The sequence below is a fragment of the Anabrus simplex genome, chromosome 6 (genome assembly GCF_040414725.1).
Source record: "Anabrus simplex isolate iqAnaSimp1 chromosome 6, ASM4041472v1, whole genome shotgun sequence".
Classification (NCBI taxonomy): domain Eukaryota; kingdom Metazoa; phylum Arthropoda; class Insecta; order Orthoptera; family Tettigoniidae; genus Anabrus; species Anabrus simplex.
Window position 1 is genome coordinate 221,972,079 of NC_090270.1, and position 24,851 is coordinate 221,996,929.

Genomic DNA, 24,851 nt, shown 5'->3' on the forward strand with positions numbered 1-24,851 from the left:
TCTTCCTTAGCAGTCCTGCACTTTTCTATCCACTTCATTCTTTAATCGCCTGAATTCCTTTTGCCCTCTTCATTTTTTGCATTCTTGTACTTTTGTCATTCATCAGTCAGGTCTAGTATCTCCTGAGTTATCTGTTGATTCTTAGGTGATCTTTCCTTTCTTCCTATAATTTTTTCAGCAGCCCTAGTGACGTCATTCTTCACGACTGCCCATTCTTCCTCTGTTGTGTTTCCTTCAGCCTTTTCATTTAGTCCTTGTGCAACATGTTCCTTGAAACAGTCCCTCACACTATTTTCTTTCAAGGTTTCTTGACCCCATCTTCTTGCATTCCTTCCTTTCTTCAATTTCAGGTGTCATTTCATGAGCAAAAAGTTGTGGTCGGAGTTCACGTCTGCTCCTGGGAAAGTTTTGCAATGCAACATCTGGTTTCTGAATTCTGCCTAATCATAATGAAGTCGATTTTTACCTTCCAGTGTCTCCAGGTCTTGTCTATGTACACAGTCTTCTTTTGTGGTGTTTGAACCAAGTATTAGCAAGGACTAATTTATGATCGGTGCAGAATTCAACCAGCCGACTTCCTCTTTCATTCCTTTGTCCCAATCCAAATTCTGCTACTGCATTAACTTCTTTGCCTTGGCCTACCACTGCATTCCACTCTCCCATCACAATTAGATTCTCGTCACCTTTTACATATTGTATTAAATATTCTATCTCTTGATATCGTCTTTCGATTTCTTCATCATCTGCAGTAGCTTACCCGCTGCCCTATTTTCTTATTCACCGGGCGAGTTGGCCGTGCGGTTAGGAGCGCGCAGCTGTGAGCTCGCATCCGGGAGGTTAGTGGGTTCGAACCCCACTGTCGGCAGCTCTGAAGATGGTTTTCCGTGTTTTCCCATTTTCACACCAGGAAAATGCTGGGGCTGTACCTTAATTAAGGCCACGGCCGCTTCCTTCCCATTCCTAGGCCTTCCATGTCCCGTCGGCGCCATAAGACCTATCTGTGTCGGTACGACGTAAAGCAACTAGCAAATAAAAAACTTGTTATTCACTATTAAACCAACTCCTGCATTTCCCCTGTTTGATTTTGTGTTAATAATTCTGTAGTCGCCTGACCAAAAATCTTCCTCTTCCTGCCAACGTACTTCCCTTATATCAGCTACATATGTTATAACTTAAGTCTATCCATCTCCCTTTTCAGATTATTTAATCTACCACAGCGATTCGAACTTTTAACATTCCCCGCTCCGATTCGCAGAATGGCAGTATTCATCTTCCTGATGATTGCCCCCTCTCGTGTAGTCCCCACCCGGAGATCCGTATGGGGGACTATTTTACCCCCGGAATATTTTACCAATTAGGAAGCCATCATCAGGACATCACTCATAATCATGCAGAGAGAGCTGCATGTCCTCGGAAGTTAGTTACGACTTTAGTTTCCCGTTGCTTCCAGCCAAGTAGCAGTATCAACACAGCTAAGCCATGTTGAGTATCATTACAAGGCCTGACTGCTGCCCTTGCAATTTCCGAAAGGCTGCTACCTACCTCCCTTTCGATGAACTATTAAGAAAATGAAGATGTTACAGGCATGAAAATTTGTATTTAGAATCTCCTTTAAAAATAAAGAAACACGTATTTTTTTTATTTTCGGAAAATCCATTTAACGGGGTGAAAAGAATTGAAAAGTGGGTGAATTTTTGAAATGAGTACGGTATACCCACAATATATCTCAAAATCTTAACATGAACCAGACGTGAAAATTAGTATTTGGTATCTCCCTTTAAAAATAATAAAACACGTACTCTTTTGTTTTTGTTTTCGGAAATTCCACTTAATGGGGTGGTGGGGTTGTTGAAAATGACTGAAAAAGGCTTTGACTCCTTTAATGGAGATACGTATATCTCATTAACTGAATATGTTACAGGCGTGAAAATTGATAGTTGGAATCTCCTCTAAAAATAAAGAAATGCGTATCTTTTCGTTTTCGGAAAATCCACTTAAGGGTGAGGGGTGAAAAGGACTGAAAAATTGGTTGAATCCTTTAGTAGAGATACTTGTATGTCAAAAACTGAATATGTTACAGGCGTGAAAATTGGTACTTGGAATCGCCTTTAATAATAAAGAAACAAATATGTTTTTGTTTTCGGATAATCCACTTAAGGGGTTGAAGAGAATTGAAAAATCAGGCGAATTTTAAAAATAAGTATATCTGTAGTATATCACAAAAACATAACATGTTACCGACGTGAAAATGAGTGTTTGGAATGTCCTTTAAAAAATCAGGGACACGTATTTTTTATTTTCGGAAAATCCACTCAGGTGGAAGGTGGTGGTGGGGTGGATACAGGCGGGACGGTGGGGCAAGGGACTGATAAAGGGCAAGATGTTTCAGACATGGAAAGATGCATTTGGGATCTTCTTTAAAAATAAAGAAACACAATTTTTTTGTTTTCGACTTGAGAGAGGATTGTTTCTCACATGTAGAGATCTATGTTGCATGTTCCAGAGTTAGCTCTGCCGGTAACCTAGTCATCTTAGCCCCAACGGACAATACCACAAACATGGTTCACAAAGAGTTTCTATGGTAAATGAAACTCAATTTTTTGATGAGTTGTTATACTTTAGGGGCTGTCAGATAATGTCTTAGTGCAGTACCGAGGAACGATTATTTTAATCAAATTACGAAATCCGCGCGAGCGAAGCAGCGAATAACAGCTAATAAGTTATACTGTTATGCAGGTCGCCTAATTGACTGCACCTCAGACGATCTGCACCCTGATATCCTAGACCATGCGATATTATTATTATTTCGTACAGGCCGACTAAGGACCACGATATTCAACTATTGCGTTTTGGGTGGATTTTGATGTTTGTCCAGTAATTGCGCATCCTCTGGCTATGTTGTTCTTTCCTCTCCTTTCTCCACAGGGTACCTGTCCTCCTTCTTGGTGGTTTGTTCTGAAACCTCTTGTTTCACCATCTCCCGAAAGATGTCCGGTCTTTTAAGTCCCTCTCTGTTCCTCCCAGTTCCTGCAGATCTTTGTTTACTTCCATCAATCACGGTGACTTGATCTTCCTCTTTTGACGGTAAACGAGAAGCTGGTTGGTCATTCTGGCATGATGCATCCTGTAGATATTTAAAATGCTAGGCGTCTCTTCTTGGCCACGTCCGTGATTTTTTCACAATATTTGTAGAGCTCTTAGTTGAGTCACCTTTTATATTCGTTCCCTTCCTTGACTGGTCCTATTAACTTCCTCAATATTTTTCTTTCGTGGATTTCGAGCTTGTCTGTGAGTCCCTTCCTGGTGAATATTAGACATTCCGCGAATGACTGACTGGTAGTGCTTCATTTTAGTGTTTCGGAAGAGCCAGTTTTTATTGTAGGTGTTCTTGGTCCGTTGGTATGCCAGTTCTAGCTTATCAACTCGAGTTGATAATGCTACTCCTTCGGAGACATTGGGTTCCGGCTACTTGAACCTGTTGGTTTTCTTGATCGTTCCTTGCTCCCGATGCAATATAACCTTCAAGGAGATTCACTGATGTTCGTGATGCTTTGTGTTCTCTCAAGTGAAATTTGTAGCTCTACCTTTGCTGCTTGTTGTCTGAGAACATTGAGTTGTTTCCGTGATGTTTCTATTGAATTAGATTATTATTATTATTATTATTATTATTATTATTATTATTATTATTATTATTATTATTATTATTATTATTATTATTATTATTATTATTATTATTATATGTGTTTTTATTATTATTTAATTTCTGCATTCTCTAAAAATTCCGTTTTGAGACACTGCATCCAGTGATATCTTAACATCATAAACAACATTTCTTGACTTGGATGACAATAGATTTGAGTGATCTTGATAATTATATCGTTTGATTGTGAACTAAAATATGGAATGTATTTTCCAGCGCTGAACATGTCGAATGACGTAGCGGGAGCGACATTTATGGCAGCTGCGACGTCGGCGCCAGAATTGTTCGTCAACGTGATCGGCACGTTCATCACAGAGGGTGACATTGGCGTCGGTACCATCGTGGGCAGCGCTGTCTTCAACATCCTAGCTGTGGCGGCGTGTTGCGGCATCGGCGCGGGCATCGTGAGTACCTTCCTCCCAGTCTATTTCAGTGACTTGTTTTGTGCAACAAACACCTGCACGAACAGACTGAGATCTTAACGTCTCTGAAGTTAAGTAATGATTTCCAAACTTAGCAGTGGCATAGCAGCTCATACGAGTTAGTTCTGGAATGTTAGAAACCTTAGCGGATTGGTTCAGAACGGCTTTAAATGCGCAACTAACAATTTCTATGTACAGAACTATTCCTACGAGCTCAGAATGTACACTGTCAATTAGTTTCCAACTTTCTGACTCTTATTTACAAATTGTGTAACTGTTAACAAACTAAGTCCGCTGATTTTCTTTTCCCTTGGACGCAGCGAGGGATCCTCAAGGGCAGTGTCTTAGAGCTTGAGACTTTAGGTCGGGAAATACAACTGGGTAGCAGGACCAGTACCTCGCCCAGGCGGTCTCAGCTGCTATGCTGAACATGGATCTTGTAAAGGGATGGAAAGATAGGAAAGTCTAGACAAGGAAATGGAAAGGAAGGGACCGTGGCCTTAATTTAGGTACAATCCCAGCATTTGCCTGGGGGGAGTGGGATACCACAGAAAACCACTTCCAGGATGGCTGAGATGGGAATCGAACCCCCTACTACTCAGTTGACCTCCCAAGGCTGAGTGGACCCTGTTCCATCCCTCATGTATGTATGTTCAATCCGTCAGCATTAACGCTGGTGGGATCCCCAACAGCTCTGCCATCAGCTGTCATAGATGGTCTAGGCATCACTGAAGAGGCGTACTAGGGAAATGAGGAGTGACATAGTTTCCCGTTGCTTTCCTCGCCGAGCCAGAGTGGCTATTACATATCAGTCTGCCAAGCCCACTGAAATGCATGCACCAACCGACCCTATGAGCAACATTTTCACACCATTCATAGCAGCGACTGGCTGCATAGGGATTGGCATTACTAGCATCGCTCATACCTCAGTCACTTTTTTATTGTCAAAGCCAAGGATGAGACTGAGACAGATCTATGAGGTAACAAAATTGCTTTAGCCTATACCAGAAGACATAGTGCACTGTAAACACTAGGTCCTGCCAACAAAGGCATACCATCCCTCACACCACATTTCAAATTTTGTGGCAGAGCCAGGAATCGAACCCATGCCTCTAGAGGTGGTAGCTAATCACACTAACCATTACACTACAGAGATTGACATATATTTATTTACCCATACAAAAATTGTTCTGTTATCTTTATTATTATAATAATTCTCTTTTGAAATATACATTTAAATTTACATAATCATAATCTACTTTTGCAGGTATATAATTTTCAAACTGGATTTAACTGGAGTTTTGAAGTAGAGGAATAAGCCAGTGGTATTAAGTTTAAAATGTTTGACTATTAACAAATACTGTAACTGTTCCTAATGTTCACAATTAAGTATTTATTTATTTTCCACCTAGTCGATACAATGATTGCTTAAGGCAATTTTTAATGGTCAAAAGTGGTACATGTTTCGTATATTATCAACATCTTCAGCCACATAACACTGTTTAGATGAAAAATATATAAATTGACAAAGTAATGCTTTAGAGGAAGTGTCCTTAAAATTAACATAAGATTGACTACATTAAAACAAACAAATAACTCAAGAGTAAATATATAAATTATTTCTACAATAGAAAGCAGTCATCAAGGAAACACTTGTACAATATTCCATAGAGAACATGTCCTAATGAATATTCTCTTCTTAATAATTCATGAAAAAAGGTCAATTTATAAATTAAATCTTATGTTAATTTTAAGGACACTTTCTCTAAAGCATTACTTTGTCAATTTATATATTTTTCATCTTAACAGTGTTATGCAGCTGAAGATGTTGATAATATACGAAACATGTACCACTTTTGACCATTAAAACTTGCCTTAAGCAATCATTGTATCGACTAGGTGGAAAATAAATAAATACTTAATTGTGAATCTATTGAAGTGCGATACGGACCATGAAGCTGATTTTATGTTCCTAATGTGTCAGTTATTCTGAAATATGAGAGTAACCTTTTCAGAGTCATGTTATACAAGATGAATAAGAATATTAAGGTGTGTCCTGTAATAAGAACATATAAATTGTCAGGCATTGAAAACATGTAGAAAGTTTAAAGAAACTGTACCACCAAATTTTGATTCAAAATCAGAAAAAAAAACTCACTTTATCCACTTAATGTTGTTTTCTTGCAGTACTGAAGTGTGGTGTTAATTTACTTGTTATGAAAACATTGAACATATGAACATACTTTAGTGCCATATTTTTAATGGGAACATTTTTTCACTACTTGAGTGGCTTTCACTCTGTTTTTTTCAGAAATAGTTTTATTGAGTAGCTTGAAATCTTATAATGTTTGTTTCCATGGCTAAATTGTTTGTGTTTGGTCCAGGGGAACCCAGGTTTGATTTGCAGCCGGGTTGGGAATTTTAATTTTTATTGGTTAATTTTGATGACTTGGTGGCTGGGTGTGTGTGCCGTCTTCATCAATAGAATTTATCATAGGTAGGACCCCAACCTCATAAATGCACAGGTCACCCATGTGGCATCAATTTGAAAGACCCGCACCAGGGCCTCTTCTAAGGCCACACACCATTTAAAAACCTCTTATAATAAGTTCAACATAAATCAGACAACCTTTAGCAGACACCAAGATCTCCTTAGCACTGTAACTGAAAAGCCTGTGTAGGTGAACTCAAAATCCCTCATAATAAAACGCTTCAGTTATCACCGATGCAGACGAGAAAGTCAAGAATAGTGACCAAGAATATTTTTTTGTGCCGACCACATGACACCTCATAATCTGTAGACTTTCAGGCTGAGAGGCGGTCGCTTGGATGACCAAGGCCCTTTGGGGCTGTTCCGCTATAGGGTTTGGTTTATCACTGATGCTACCTTGAAATCATGATGTGCATAGACTAACCAGCATATACTAGGACTTTCTTACCCTATACAAAAATAGATAAATATATCATTTAATATTTGTATATTGTGAAATCATGATGTGGATAGTCTAACCAGCATATACTAGGACTTTCTTACCCTGGACAAAAATATATAAATATATCATTTAATATTTGTATATTGTAACACTTCTTAATTTAACCTGCAAATGAAATAATTTAATTGCTTGTTGCCCATATTACAAATTATTCTTGCTACTTCAATGTCTATTTCATCTTATGATAAGAGATCTCAAGTTAACCCAGCTTTAACACTCTCATGCAATCCAGTCAGTCTCAGGTTTATACCTATAAAAGTATAAGTGTTTGGTGCAGGGGCATACCCAGGGCAGAGGTTACTGGGAGGATATAATGCCCCCCATGCAAATTTTACAACAACAACAACCAAAAAACACACTCACAATAAACAGGTGAAAGTCGACTCAATGGGCTGGTTGTTTTGAACATTCACTGAGACATAATAGTTAAACCAACATATCTCTTAAATCTATTTTCAAAGAAACCTCAAAAGTTGGATTTTACATTGTAATCTGAATATACCGTTTGGTGTAAAACTGTTGACCTTGATTGCATTCTTCTTATTGTGTATTTTAATGTAAGATTTTGTAGTGTACTGCAATCTGAATATCAATATAATTCACTTGTATCAGTGTCCTTATAATGACACCCATGCATGCATGCACGCACCGCACAAGCATTTTCATTATGTTCTATCGTCATCTAGTAACTATAACTCGCTTTCCATCGGTCGATCCTGGCCACTGATGAATCAGTCTTTCTTTTCTTTTCTTCCCTTCATTTCAGCAATTTATTGAATCAAATTATGAAATAAAATTTCACAGACTAATGATGATTGGTTTTGGCCAGGTAGTGCCGCTGGACTGGTGGCCACTAACAAGAGACTGCCTGGCATATGGAGTAACAGTATCACTTATGATATGCATCATTCACGACGAGAGAGTTGAATGGTATGAAGCCTTGGTACTAGTACTGCTCTACATAGTCTACATTGCAGGTAGGCATCCATATTAAAGTAATTTATTAAGCTAAATTGTAAGCAAATGCAAGCCAACAGGTATCAGTGTACAAGCATAGCCTATGTAATTTACAGTAAATAAGCACATGTAGGTGGCCACTAACTGGTAACTGCTATCAGTCATAAAATATGCTGGAAAGTCTTGTAAAGACATTGTTATACACTTCTCAACAATCATAACAAAACATTTCTTAACTCTAATATGAGAACTGTAAACTCTCATGCACTGAGTGTGAACTCGCACATTTTAGGCAAATCTCACACCCCCATGCACTGACGCTGAAATACTACATATTTTGCCTGTTGTGGATCAGAAGTTTGTACTTTGATACTTAGTGTATTTATATAATTATCAGACAGATTTCACTGACTATTGTGGTAATTTCAATAGATGCCGAATATATATTACGAAGACGGAATGAAAGATTGTGATCATGACCAACAGATAGTGACAGCACCTCTACGTTTCTGCCTCTGCTAGGAGTTAATTTGTAGCCTATATCCAGCATGGGATTCAGTTTATACAGTTTATTTACTTCTTGTGTGCACGAGTTGGCAACACTGCAATGTGTGTCTAGATTCTGTTCTTGTCAGTGTTTCTCACGAGAGTAACACATATGCAGTCCTCGTCTTTATGAAACAACGTAAAACAAAAGCTAAAGGTTTCTACCTATTCAATACTATTTATTGTAAGCTTAAAAAAAGTTACATATATTTGATGAAACTAGTTTTGGTCTTCAATCAATCAATCAATCAATCAATCAATCAATCAATCAATCAATCAATCAATCAATCAATCAATCAATCAATCAATCAATCAATCAATCAATCAATCAATCAATCAATCAATCAATCAATCAATCAATCAATCAATCAATCAATCAATCAATCAATCAATCAATCAATCAATCAATCAATCAATCAATCAATCCTGATCTGCATTTAGGGCAGTCGCCCAGGTGACAGATTCCCTATCTGTTGTTTTCCTAGCCTTTTCTTAAATGATTGCAAAGAAATTGGAAATTTATTGAACATCTCCCTTGGTAAGTTATTCCAATCCCTAACTCCTCTTCCTATAAATGAATATTTACCCCAATTTGTCCTCTTGAATTCCAACTTTATCTTCACATTGTGATATTTCCTACTTTTAAAGACACCACACAAACTTATTCGTCTACTGAGGTCATTCCACGCCATCTCTCCACTGACAGCTCAGAACATACCACTTAGTCAAACATCTCGTCTCCTTTCTCCCAAGTCTTCCCAGCCCAAACTTTGCAACATTTTTGTAACACTACTCTTTTTTTCAAAAACCACCCAGAACATATCGAGCTGCTTTTCTTTGGATTTTTTCCAGTTCTTGAATCAAGTAATCCTGGTGAGGCTCCCATACACTGGAACCATACTTTAGTTGGGGTCTTAGCAGAGACTTATAGCCCTCTCCTTTACATCCTTATTACAACCCCTAAATACCCTTTATTTACAATCATATTTATGTGATTACCCCATTGAAGATCTTTCCTTATATTAAGACCTAGGTACCTTACTTACAATGATCCCCAAAGGGATCTTGCTAGAGACCATCATCAGTCAAAATCAATACAGTTAAGGCAAGACATGAATTATAGATAAAATTTATGAAGCAAGCATTGTTCTTTATATTACTTGTCTTGCACTGAATATCAACAACACAAGTTTGCTTCATAAGTTTTATCTATAATTCATGTCTTGCTGTAACTCTGCTGGTCTCTAGCAAGACCAAAACTAGTTTCATCAAATATATGTAACATTTTAAGGTTACAATAAATAATATTGAATAGGTGGAAACCTTTAGCTTTTGTTTTACATTATATTGCTCTTCAGTATAGAATAATATGAACTTTATTATCTATGATTTATGAAACAAGTCAGATGTGGAAGACAAAGCTGATCCTTCTCCATGAAAAAGTTCTCCATATCAATATGCAAATCCTACAAGCAAAATTAGTGTACTGTGTTGCAATTATTTTTCATTCAGTTGCTAATTGCTATATCATCATCATCATCATCAGCAGCAGCCAATTCTATCATTACATGATGTGGCCTCTTTAAGTCGTGAACTCAGGTAGGTCTTTAGCAGAACTCTCCAGGTAGAACGGTCTCGAGCAGTTCTCTGCCAGGTAGCACCAGCTATTCTCTTGATGTCTTTGTCCCATCTGTCTGGCGGTCTTCCTCTAGGCCTTTGATGATCTCTTGGACTCCATTCTAACACTAGCTTCGTCCATCTGTCATCTTCCCTTCAAGCAATATGTCCAGCCCATTGCCATTTTAAGGTGGCTGTTCTCTCAAGAATGTCATTAACTTTAGTGATTGATCTGATGTCATCTGCTCTCTTCTTATCTTTCCTTGTAAAACCCAGCATTGACCTTTCCATGCCTCTCTGCGCTGTCCTAAGTTTCCCTTTCGTAAATTCGTTCAAGGTCCAGGTCTCACAGCCGTAAGTCAGCACAGGTAGAATGCACTGATCATAAACTATTTTCTTCAGATTTACTGGCATATTTGATCTGAAGACAGTTGAGTTTCTTCCATACGCCTGCCATCCTAGCTTAATGCGTCAAAAAATTTCTGGTCTTATATCACCTTTCATATTCATCAACTGGCCCAGATATATTCATTGACCTTCTCTAATGGTATGTTGTTGATGTTCACAATTCCTGCTGTGACCCACTTGTTGGACATGACTTTTGTTTTGGAAAGGTTCATCTTCAAGCCGACTGACTCACATTCCATGGCAAGATCAGTAACTAATGTCTGGAGTTCGTCATTGTCGTTTGCCAATAAAGCAATATCATCAGCAAATCTCAAGTTGTTAAGCCTTCTCCCATTGATCCTTATACCCTTTCCTTCCCAATTTAACTTAGACATTGCCATCTCTAAAACTGATGAGAATAGCTTTGGAGAGATTGGATTATCTTGTTTAACACATCTTCCGATAGAGAATTCTGGAGTTGCTTCACCGACATTAACGAAGGCTGAAGAGGTTTTGTAGATGTTGTTGAGAATTCTGATATAGCGGGAAACTGGGTCGGCGAGCTGAGCAGTGGGGGAGGATCACCAATCCGTCATTGAAGCAGGCGTGGTGATTAAGCTTCACACCCTTTAAGTCAATTGGTATATATAGGGCTCAAAAGAAGTTTTGCATATTCCGGTTTAGTGCACTTGTTCTTTTGCTGTGTGTATGTATATACATTACAAAAGCTATGCAGAAGCAACAGAAACTTGTCAAAAGTACAAAGTTGGTAATGTGGGATTTTGAACACAAAATTATTCTTCACTGTGTGGTACATCAATACCACAATACCATGTATAGCCTCCTCGGGCCCTGAGGCTTGCTTCAACATGACTAGTCATACTCATAAAGGAGTTAGTGCAAGCTGTGATAGCAATTGCAGTTGAGTTGTGGTTTTAAATGAGTATGTTTGAGGTGGTGATTACAAAAAATGTATAAATAAAGTACCATCGCCAATTACAGTACACTGTAAGCTACGAAGATTCAATATTCCACCCACAATGGACCATACCTAACATGATATCATGACTTTAGTAATTTTAGTCATTATAAAAAAAGTTTTTCTAGCTAATATAGTTATAGGCGACACATGCCACGCCGTACCGAAGGTCACCTGACGAAGTGTCTGATACAACATCTAGGGAAACTAGACAGACATGATGCATAAGAGCAAGGAAACCAGTCTGTGTTGCATGAACCTCGCCAGGTAATCCGTCCGTTTGTAGTGTTACCGATTTTGTAGCGAGTCGCGTTACACTCATTCAACGTAATCGCGTGATAATGAATCCTGCAAATATAGTGAGCATGATTGTTAGCCATTACAAACACAAAAGAAGGTCCACAGAAATTACAGTAAAGGAGAGAAATGCAGGTGCATTCATAATCAATGTGATAGATGAAACAGTAGCAACCAGTGGTAAAAATATACATCACAAAATTACAAGAGACTACATTGAAGAATATGAATATGCAGAGGAAGATTTGTCTGATTGTGAAAAATTTATGGATTATCCAGAACCTGACAGTGAAGAAGAGTTATTAAGAAGTGGTGGAAGCCAGTTGTCTGCTTACGGTATCTGCCAAGCCCACTGAAGAGGAAGAAGTGGGGTGATATACTGTATCTTTTGAAAAGGCAAAGGAGATAATTGCATTCCAAGATTCTGGGATAACTAAAAGATTAAACTTCAGTACAGTACAGAAACTATATCGTATGGTGCAAGACATATATCATCTACAATATTTACGTCACGTGGTAGAGAAAGGGAAGAAAAGCCAGCACTCAAATCATCACGCGCTTGACGATCATGTAGCTGAAAAATTCAGGTTGGAGAGAACTGTTATAGATGCTAATGTTCACAATAGGGATATTCATGCTTCGGCTTTGGAAAAGGCCCGAGAAATAGGACTGACTCGATTCAGTGGATCTATCCATGGGTGGATTGCAAGGTTTTAACAGAGACACCATCTTGGCTCATGGGAAATAGCAAAATGTGTAATCACTAAAACCTGGAATACAGATGGTGACGAGAATGAAAGATGTGAAGAGTTTTACAATGAGGTAATGTCATTAATGAACACCATGGAATGTATACAGATTTATAATAACTTACCGGTCAAAGTGGTATACGGAAAGAACTTCACTCATCACAAATTCTGCATTTCAAGGGAGAGAAGTGGGTAAGAAGTTCAGTGGGTAGTGATCATGCAACAACTCATTCTTACACCATCCAACCCGTTATGTCAGCAAGTGGATACGTGTCTCCAAAGATGCTGGTAATTTAAGTAATTTGATAGATATATGTTTACAAGATATTGTAAAAGGAATTGAATTATGGCTAAGAAGTCATAATATGTATGCAGAAATTTTTTCACGGAACTGGAGTGTTTATCATAGAGACAGGTTAGGAACGATATGAGGGGGAGTATTTATACTGGTGAAAGAAGTAAGCTACGAAAAAGTTAAGGATGAGGAGCATTAAAATTCTAGGTGTAGACTCATCTCTAAAGACAATAGGCAACTTGATGTTTTTGGGGTGTACAGACCTGGCAAGGCTGGCACTGATGCTGATGCAGAATTATTTGGTAAGATAATCAGCTATGTGGGGAACGATAGAGAGAGGAACACTATTGTAATGGGTGATCTGAACTTGCCATATGTTAACTGGGAAGGGAATGAGAATGACAGAAAGCATGACCAACAAATGGTGAATATGTTATTATGGGAAGGACAGCTGAATCAGAAAGTGATGGAACCAACTAGAGGAAAAAATATTCTAGATGTGGTGTTAATAAAACCAGATGAGCTCTATAGGGAAACAGAAGTGACAGATGGTATAAGTGATCATGAAGCTGTCATTGTCAGAGTTAAAAATAAGTGTGTTAGAAACGAATGTTGTAAAAGTAGGACTATTAGGCAATACCATGTGGCTGATAAAAGGGGAATGGGGACATTTAAAAAAAAACAATTATCATCAATGGAAAATGGTAAATAAAATGTAAAAAGTCTATGGGATGGGATTAAGGTAATTGTTGAAGAATGTAAAAACAGATATGTATCTTTAAAAGTGGTAAGGAATAGTAAGGACCCATTACATTATAACAGAGAAATAGAGAGATTAACAAGGAAGTGCAGATTAGAAAGAAATAGAGTTAGGAATGGTTGTGGGAGTAAGGAGAGATTGAAGGAGCTCACTAGGAAATTGAATTCAGTGAAAAAATCAGCTAAGGATAACATGGTGGCAAACATAACTGGGAGCCACATGAATTTTAGGGAGCAATGGAAGGACATGTATAGATAATGTAAGGCAAAAACTGGTTCCAGAAAGGACATTCTTGGGATCATTAATGAGCAAGGGGAGTGTATATGTGAGGACTTACATAAGGCAGAAGTATTCAGTCAGCAATATGTAAAGCTAGTTGGATATAAAGATAATGTCCTGATAGAGGTGGCAACTAATAATGGAAAAATACTCAAATTTACCTATGATAATAAAGACCTTTATAAAAAGGTACAAAAGATGAAAGCTAGGAAGGCAGCTGGGGTTGATAAGATTTCTTGGGATATATACTGGTGAAAGAAGTAAGCTACGAAAAAGTTAAGGATGAGGAGCATTAAAATTCTAGGTGTAGACTCATCTCTAAAGACAATAGGCAACTTGATGTTTTTGGGGTGTACAGACCTGGCAAGGCTGGCACTGATGCTGATGCAGAATTATTTGGTAAGATAATCAGCTACGGTATTACGTAGATGGTGTGATATCTGAAATGGGCTTTTGATAGAGTAGAAAATGGGAGACTGGTGACGAAAATGAGGGCAATTGGACTAGACAAAAGGGTGGCTGAATGGGAGGCTACATTTCTAGAAAATAGAACTCAGAGAATTAGAGCAGGTGAAGCGTTATCTGATCCTGTAATGATTAAGAGGGGGTCCCGCAGGGCTGTTTTATTGGACCTTTATGTTTTCTTATATATATAAATGATATGAGTAAAGAGATGGAATCATGGATAAAGATATTTGCAGATGATGTGTACTGTATAGAGCAGTAAATGAGTTGCAGGATTGTGAGCGACTGCAGGGGGACTTAAACAATGTAGTGCGATGGACAGCAGACAATGGTATGAATGTAAATGGGATGAAAAGGCAAAGTTGTAAATTTCACCAAGAGGAGAAGTCCTCTATGTTTCCCCACTCCACTTCCTTGTAGTAACACGTCTTGCATCTCGACTGCGGGAGCAAGTCAGTTGAGAGCTGGATTCCGTAGTCAGAGAACACGGGTGATATAAGCAGGCCACGTAACACTAAAATCAGATGGTTCAACTTCAGTAATGCTTATTATATATATCAGCCCAGTTTGGAATACAACAACTAACTGAACAGTATACAGATACCAGTTGAACCACAGCAAAGGACAACACAACATTGAAACAGAAAGACCTCCAGCTCAAGACTGTTTTAACGATCAATATTTCACACTTTTTTAACTTTCATCATGCTTTTAAAAAACACTTTTTAAGTAACATTTCATTTTGTGTGTTTCCTATGTCTTTAATTCATTTTTAATGTCTTACTGAGGATGACCCAATGCCGGATCGAAATATGTCTATTTATGTGTGAAGTTTTGTCTTAATTGGACATAAAATATATAGTATTGACTAGGAGGATTAAAATAGTTTTGTACAATTTTGTAAGAAGTTCAACCATCAATATGGATTTAACATGAGATTCATAGTCTGTAACAAAGAGATCTGCTCTCAAAACCTAATGTCGCCATGCAACAGACGAATCACCATATGCTCTCACTCCACTGCAAAGAGGTTTGGAAGTGAATCCAGGCTTTTGGCACACAATCTAGTGATTAGAAATTGTATACCAAATTGTATGCCAGTCAACATTCTAATGGTGAAACTTTTTCCAAGAATAGGACTCGAACCGGCTAACCACAATGTCAGACCATGTGGACTCGATGCCCTAAATGATCATGGCCACCAGCTGTAATATGCTAGCCACACCATGCATCTCAAGGAACAGATTGACCACTCTGACTGGATGGGCACAAACAATATTATCCACTAGTGTAAAACCCTTCAATCCAGTTGAGCCTGAGCAAACACACTAGTCTTTCAAGTGGAAGTGATAGCTATCACAACACGTCTTGAAGAAAATCTGAAAATGAGCTATAGGGATAAGAACATTTTCATTTTTACAGACAGCCAAATGGCCATTAAGGCACTAGAAGTAGTCTGGATAATATCCAGAATTGTCTGATGTTGCCATTCACTTCTCCTGAAGTTCTCAAAGTACAACATTATCAAAATAATATGTGTACCAGGGCATGCAGGTATAGAAGGAAATGAAAAGGCAGATAAACTGGCCAGAAAGGGGGCAGAAACACATTTTGTAGGCCCAAAACCTGTATGTGGGATTTTCTATCAACAAGCCCGACACTACATAGGAAAATGGGTACAAAAGAAACAAATGGAGAATTGGAAAAATACTCCAGGATGCAGGCTTGCAAAGGAACTGGTAAAAGGACCAAACAAGAAGCATACTAAGGAACTGTTGAAACTCAGCAGAGAAAATATAAGATGGGTAGTAGAACTCTTGACAGGACACTGCCATCTGAAAAAACACCTACATAGAACTGGAGTAATAAGAGACAATATATGTAGGGAATGCAATGAAGCAGAGGAATCAGCTGAACACATACTTTTTCGAATGTGAGGTGCTGTGTAGAATCAGACTCTTCACTCTAGGACTACCAGGTGAAGAGAGAGAAAAATCCAAGAAGACCCAATAAGAACAACCTGCAGCTTTGTGAAGGGAGCAGGTATATTTAGGTGGGAATGAAGGAAAAACATGGTAGCAAAAGATCTTAGAGGTTAACGCTAATTAGGAACTAATATTTAGAGGCCCCATGAAGAAGAAGAAGAGGAAGGAGAAGAAGTGTAAAACCCTCGCCCACAGTGGTAGCAAATCCTGTAACTACAGCTTGGAGAATAATATCTCTGTGTACCAGACACCAGTTATGTTACTATCATCATCGCATGGGCGCCCATACCCGAGGGCAAGGTGGGGACGTGCCCCCCCCCCCTCCCTACCTCTCAGGGAAAGGAAAAAATCTAGTATATTCAGCTGTTTTTCTTTCAAGAAAATGGTTTAAAAATCGGTATTACGTAGAAGTGGTAGGGGATACCGTGTGTGGTATTCTACTGTGGAATACAAGTCAACATTCATCTTCCAAAATATTAAAAATACTATATACCCCCAGGTCTAGCCCCCCCCCCCTACAAACTATCCTATGGGCGCCCATGCATCATCATCATCATCATCATGTAACCCCTCCAGAAGGCCAGGTAGGGTAATAGTTATGGACAGGCTCAATATGAAATTTCATATTCTTAATCATGGCTGCTAGCACTCTGGGGAGTAAGATATTTACGAATGGTGAAGTTTAGATGGCAATGCATGCCTAAGCAAGGTTCATATTTCATATTTTACAAAAATTTTCATATTTTTGTGAAAATCTCCACTTTGCTTCATACTTTATAAGAGTTACAAATTTTCCCTCCATTGATATTTCCATTAGCAATTAAAATTTTCTTAATTGGCACTTTTCCTACATTGATAGAGAGTGAAAGGATGGAAACTTGGGATATTTTAATGAATATTTTGTTATATTTGTTGTGAATTTTATTAATTTTTGGGCAAGTGATTGATAGTTTTGACTCTCAGTCAAGTAAATTGTGTGCAACTTGCTCAGGAGGAGATTTTGCAGTAAAAACATGAAAGGAAACCTGATCTACATACAGGCATATTTTGCCACAGTACTTACTATGATGGAGAAGTTGGAAACTAAGAAGTTGCCACTACCGACATCAGTCCAATACATGGAATGCATGAGAATTGGCTCAAGTTCTAGAGGCAGAGCAGTTTCTACAAAAATGTACTTACTGCTGGAAAATAATCTACTGTAGAGTATTATCCTTCAAATTAGCAAGGTGCTTGAAGATAAGAGTAGGGAAATACCAATAAATATTAAGGTAAAAAATATAGCGCTATACAAGTATGCTCCCATTATATCTTGTGATATGGAGCGATCTTTTACGTACAGAAGATGCAACCTTTCACCATAAAATATTGAAAATCTGCTTGTATCATATTGTAATTCTCATTAGCAGAATACTCTAGGAAGGTACAATAGAATATTGTAATTAAAGTACGGTAATTATTAACTAACAACTAACTAGGTTTAATTTTGTTCCCTCACTGTAAATAGAATAGTTAATCAGTTTTCTGTTGATTTAAATACAATTAAAAATTGAAAAAGAAAAATTATTGTGATTTATTGTATTTCATAATATTATTAAATATATTTTCATGGTTTCATATTTGAAGAGTGGAAATGTCAAACATTCTAAGTGCCATTTCCTAAATTTTACAGGAGAAGGAAATAACTGTCTATCTCTGTTTACATTTAATTTATTACATCAAAAATATGTATGTAGGCAGGTTCCTACTAGAGAATTCTTTTTTATTAGAAAACTTTGCCAAAAATACAATGGTTTAGGAGAAACAAAGCAATAACTACAAGAACGTTCTATGTGCTATGTGATGATTGAGTCAGTTACAAGTGCCATTCAACCTGTTGTTACACTTTATTTAAGGATTTAGAAGGATATAATAATAGCAATAACATAAATGATTAGCAGGAACATATATAATTGTATTATATAAAAAATACTGCATCTTATTAAGGAGAAAAGTACAAAAAATGTATTTTGTTTAAGAAAAATTGCCTATCAATCTTCACATTCTCTCCTGACAACTGACAGTCATCTGCATTAAACCTAACAAGTACGTTCCTTGTTTGCTTTCACTCTTTAATCCATGGTAATCATTGAAAAGTTTCAGCTTCCATTGAAAGGGTACATCTGCACACTTGTAACTGCACCTACATGACACCTAAAACAATATAAACATAAAATTCCTTTATTCTAGAAGTAGCATTAAAAGGTAAACCAGGACAGATAATACATAAGATATTGATCAGAGAATTCAAAGTTTATTCTTGATATCCATTTCATTTGAAATAACACATTTTCATTATTGTCCAGAATAGTTGATAAGGATTACTAACCTCATTCATGGGCAGATGATTATTTGGAACAACAGCCTTTGTATATCTCTTCTCATAACATTTTCCCAATATTCGTTTCTTTGTTTGTTCTCTTCTCCAGTTATGTTTAACTTTTCTCGATCTCAACTTTTCTCCTTCCATTATAAACAATGTTTTATTCCATTTATTAAGGTACTTTCTAACCACATACAATTTCCCGCTCTCAACACACAGAACAAAACACTTGCAAAAAGAAGCATGGCACTTGGAACAAGAGATGGCAGCATAGCATGGCTCTTAGATAGGCGCTATCTATTACAGATTCTTTGAACTACTTACTCCGTGTATTGGCTCTTGGAACCTAGCTAGATATACACTCCTGGGCACATAGAACGTACTTGTGAAATAAAACTATCTTTTTTAAAACTGGTACTTAGAATGTTTGACATTTCCACTCTTCATTTATGCTAACTAAATTTCATATTTTTGCAAAATTTACTTCATATTGTGCCTGTTTCTAGTTATAATGAATGAACCTGCTCCAGATTTGTTGATCTCAGAATGCCATCTTCTCCAGTGTAGACCTCCAGTTCTCTCCTCTTCTCTCTGCATCCTCTCTTACCTGTTCAGCCATCTCTTTCTGAGACTGCCAATTGACCCCCTACTTGCAACTCCATGTAAGCATGTGGAATGCTTGTATTTGATCCTCATTACATTTCCAAACCGTCAAAGTCTTATTGATTTTATCCTCTCATGCAGATTATGTTTAATATTTGTCTGATAGGAGGCATTTGTCATGTCAGTCAGTTTAACAACAAAACAAAACAAAAAGCCATGTTACGCTAGGCACTAATTAGAAATGTATGTCAACCAAATGTCATCCACCCCAAAACATTACGAAACCTCCTTGCTGCTGACAGTGCTCCAGAATGAAGGACTTATTCCATCTCTCACCAGATTGTCTCCAGGCTGTAATGCCCTTGCTGTATGAATGCGAGCTTGTCTGACTTCTTAGCTGAATGGTCAGCATTGATGCCTTCGGTTCAGACAGTCCAGGATTCAATTCCTGGCTGGGTTGGGGATTTTAATCGTGTCCCATTAATTCTTCTGGCTCGGCAACTGGGTATTTGTCCCAACACTTTCGTTCTCATATTCAGACAACATACTACATTACAAACCACCACAGAAACACACAAAAGTGATTACATCTCTCAAAAATAGGGTTGCATCAGGAAGGGCATCCAGCCGTAAAACTGGGCCAAATCCACATGTATGACTCAGTTCGCACCCGTGACCCCACAAGTGTGGGAAAAGCAGTAGAATAAGAAGAAGAAGTAGTATGAGTGCAAGCTTATGGTGACTTCATCAGAAAAGTTTGTATGCTTCCACTGTTTGATGCCATGAACTGTGAGTTGTTGCCCACCTTACACGAGCTACTCTATGCTATGGTTTAGGAGGGGATTTTGGCACAGGCTTCCTTCATATCAGTCCTCTGTCATGCAGCCAATTTTGCAGTGTATAATCTGACACATTCAGTGGCAGTGGCAGTAGCAGTGGGCCTACAATGTGTTGAAGGCTAGAAATATCAATCCTTTCTGCAAGGTTTTTGTGTGAATATCCTGTCCCTTGTCGATCAGCAACCATTTGCGTCTCCCTGAACTTTTTTCAAGCTCTGGAGATGTTGCTCTGACTCACTCCAACATGAGCAGCAACATTCACTTGTTGCCATCCTTCTTGCATCAATGCCACAATTCGAATCTGGTCAGTAGCAGAAATGGGTAAGTGACTTTTGCCATGTTTAACCGAGTCCTGCATATGCCATCTATATACCAGTGACCTTACAAGTGATGCCGTTAAGTTGACCAACGACATGACAAATGTCTCCTATCAGGCAAATATCAAATCTGATCTAGGTTTAATAACACTATGTCTATCAGACATTGCCTACAGTGCATAGGCCTACTGCAAATGTGTTTGATGTACCGTGATGTGTACCATGTGAAACTGTAATATACAAAACTTGTTGGTGCACTGTATGAAACAATATCTAAAAGCAGATTTTGTTATAGAACGTGTGCTTTGTTACTGAGTATAGAGAAATGAATGAACATATACAGGGAGTATAATTTAAGACTTCCCACTTCTGCACACAGGCCACAGGAATTCTCAAGTGAACACAATATGGCTTGATAGCTGACGCAGCAGTTTGCTAGTAACTATTGATAACTATTGGATTTTTTAAAGGTGTGTTGCTAGTGTTATTATTGCAATGATTAAGTACACTACAGTACAAAGAATATTTTTGATCAAGTGCTATTTGTACAAGAAGAAGAAACCAATTAAAAGATGCCTTTGAAAATTCCGTAGACAGTTTCCCAGTTCAACAGTACCATCAAAACCTTATGTGCAACAACTTCTTCACAGTTGGCATAGTACTGGTTCAATAACTAATAACCAAAAACAGGGAAGAAGAACAGCTCTCACACAGGAGAGGTTAGAAGATATACTGCAACTCTGTCCGCATAAGACGCTTTGGACTGTAGCTTAGGAAACTGGTATTTCATATTCATCAGCATGAAATGCAAAAATCTTACTGGACTCATTCAATGGTGAGTTAAGTTCCATTATTGATTGATTGATCGATCAATTGATTGATTGATTAATTTATCCTGAGCATGTATATAGCAGATGAGTTCAGTTTCATTTAGTTTCTGTAGGCATAATCATGGTGCTTCTTTAAGACAATTACGTCCGCTCACCATTGCAGGCATTGCGCTCACTGTCACCACTTCTCAGTGCTCCTATGCCTCGGTACTCTACTATGAAGTCTTAAATTATACACTCTGTACTACATTCAAAAATGATTGTCTCACTCATTTTCCTTAAATCTCACTCTTCCTGGTGAGTGATATCACTCATTCACTATAGAGAACCTTGGCAGTTCTGCTGATATAGGCTACATTTGCCCAATACACACTCTAATAATAACCTTGCATAGTTCAGTTAGATTAAGAAACTAATAAGCATCATGTAGAGTAATTCACAGTAAATATTTAATTTCAACTTATTAAAGGGATAAAAATGCACCCTTTTAAAGACAAAGTGTTGATAAGCCTCCATGTTTTAAGTAACAAGAAATTCCTAGTTTAAATGCCAGTAGAGATTCAATCCTACAACCTGTAGCATGGGAAGTGAGTTAACTGACTTACCTAACAGGCCTGTCAGTATTTAGACCCAAATAACATGAAAAGCTGATGGTCAGGCTAACCATACTGATGTTTAAAAATCATACTCATTCGTCTTCAGAAAAAGTTTAACAAGGGGAAAAAAATGTTCAAATCCTGACAAAGTAAAAAACTAAATGATTGAATTTTCATCTGTTTAGTTATCTAAATAAGTTGTTCAGTATGAGTGCAAAATGTTTATTCCTTAAATATTTTGCTCAGTATTGACTAATTTTTCAACATTGTTGATAAGGGCCATATATTATTTCTTTCTATTTCCTTTAATTCTGGGTGGGTTACTGTCCACGTAAAATTACCTAAAATATTTCTTGTATAAGAATTTAGTTGGATATACAACATTATACAACATTATAATAATATTATCACTATTGTCTCTCTGCAGTCATGTACTGGGACAAGTCGATCCAGAGGTGTGCTCGTGGTAAGATAACTCTCAGAAGAAGTCGCAAGCCATCTACAGAGAACTCTGTTGGTGAGTGGAGATTCTGTCTCTTTGAATGAATACAGTTCATTTTAATTATTTAAGTACCAGTATTGATAATGTTTATCTAACTCTTAATAACTGACATTGATTATCTCTAACACTAATGCAGATGCAAGGTTTCAGTACCATCTTTATTGTTAATCTGAAGGATAAAATATTAATGAAAGGAGTCAAAGACAATTTTTATCTCAAAAACTTTTCTTTAGACTATCAAAAATCACATTATCATTTTACACTTAAAATCTCTGCAAACAGACATGTTCAAATTGTAAGCTTTGAAAGAAACAGCTGTGTTTTCTAACTTGATGTTAAAGTCATTTACCTGTTGCTGTATTTGTGCTTATAGTATAACATTATTGTGAGTTCTCAACCAAAATTAAAATATAAAATTTCAACCTATTCATTATTATGTATGAAACTACAATGAATACAGACCTTGCAATATGAATGTCATTTCTTGTAAAGTTCTCTACCAACATATCAAAATTGTCTGACACAGGTACATAGGATCGGTCACTCTCCATTGTGCCCTGACTCCAGCTATTAATCTATGGACATGCAGTCACTTGGACTGCTATAAAATGCAACTGCTTGTTATCACAGCCACATTAATACTAACGGAAGCAAAATGAACATGAGAGTTGGACCTAATTAAGACAGGAAGGTATTATAAATGAGCAAACTCTGAGAAGGTTAATTGAGGAAAAGTTGTTCAATAAGAGAAGGATTTTGACAGATGTGACCATGATGAGAACTACTGCGAGAAGTATGGTGTACTTCCTTACAAGATACCCATCAGTTGATTTGTCACTGAGTCTCCAACTGGTATTTCTTTATGTCAGCGTTCACAATGAAATGTGTGTGGTTTTTTTTTTCCCTTCTTATATTCTCTAAGCTAGATAATTCACTGTCTTAATCAACCAATAGCATACATCATACATTCATAGTTATAGTACCAATACCATACAGTTCCAATATACAGAGTGTAATAGCAGCCAAACTTTCAGAACACATATCCCACATGAAGAAGAAGAAAATATGTTATTTGAACATGAGTCCAGAAATGCTTACGTTCTGTTCCTGTGTGTTTCCCCTGGTTAATGTACTAGTTGTATAAAATGCGTTCTAACATGGAAATGAAGAGTTTACAGACCCATGTCCATATTGTACATTTTTTTTCTTCTACATGTGAGCAGTGTTTTCTGAAATTTTGACCTACCTTACTGTTGCACCCTGTAGTATGTTTGGTACTCAGCTTGAAGGCTGGTTGGATCCTCAACAGCTCCACATTCAGCTGTCATAGATGATCTAGGTGCTGAAGAGCCATAAGGGAAATGAGGAGTGAGATAGTTTCCCTTCCAATATAGCAGCATGCATAATATTAGCTGAAAACTTCTGTCTGGTATCTCAACACATAAAGAAAACTGACAAGTACTCAACAAAGGCATTAAAACAAAGTCATAATATTCCTGCAATATATACAATACACACAACTAACACAAACATTGAAATGACAAGAAATAATAAGTTGCATGTAGGCACAGAATGATGGCAATAAAATATTACTTGTAAACCTGGTCAGGTCTAAAAACAAACTGTGTGAAATTCAGAGACCTCCTATCAAATATAAAATCAAAATTATAACAGTAATTAAGCAGCAAATAAATACAGTACTTAACACCGCAAAAGCACAGTACCTACCTTCCAACACGTAAAACCAGTGGCATGCATTGAACATGTTCTTTGCTCAGCTAATAATAATAAATTACAACAACAACAACAACAACAAAATCAACATCAATATCAACATCAACAAAAAAAAAAAAAAAAAGCAATCACAGCATCACCACATTACTGTTTCCAAATTGGTATTCATGGCAGCATCATAACATAAGCCTCAGCAGATTTTAAGCATGGTACACAAATATTCATAAGAAACAAAACCACTTGAAAAACTAGAGATAGAAAGTTCATATTCACAGGACCTATTTATTAGTATGTTCTGCGGAAACGATTAGCATTTTAGTCACCTAGGTTCAGCATGTGTCCTGTTGCCTAGTAGGCACTGCGTTGTCCATGGGCACTGATCACTTGTTCGATGTGTGACGGCATCGACATGTATAAGGCGTGAATGGGGCTCTGGGTACAGCCATCCATGCTGCATTCACCTAGTTCCACAGTTCATCTTTGGTGGTTGACACTGGGTTAGAGCACCATATTCGTCGTTTCAGCATATCCCACACATTTTCAATTGGCGACAAGTCCGGTGATCGGGCAGGCCAGGGCAACAGTCTGACATCCTGTGACAACAAGAAGAAACGTGTTTATGCAGTAACATGTGGTC

General features: G+C 37.5%; 1 protein-coding gene across 2 annotated transcripts in view; it reads left to right on the plus strand.

Annotated features, from left to right (window-relative positions):
* The window catches only part of zyd (sodium/potassium/calcium exchanger zydeco), a 273,963-nt gene that overhangs the window by 204,356 nt on the left and 44,756 nt on the right, over positions 1–24,851 (plus strand). For both annotated transcript variants that reach the window (XM_067150202.2, XM_067150203.2), the window contains exons 3-5: positions 3,917–4,104; positions 7,945–8,092; positions 22,406–22,495. In XM_067150202.2, the coding sequence (XP_067006303.2) occupies positions 3,917–4,104; positions 7,945–8,092; positions 22,406–22,495 (426 nt within the window). The remainder of the gene's footprint in view (positions 1–3,916; positions 4,105–7,944; positions 8,093–22,405; positions 22,496–24,851) is intronic.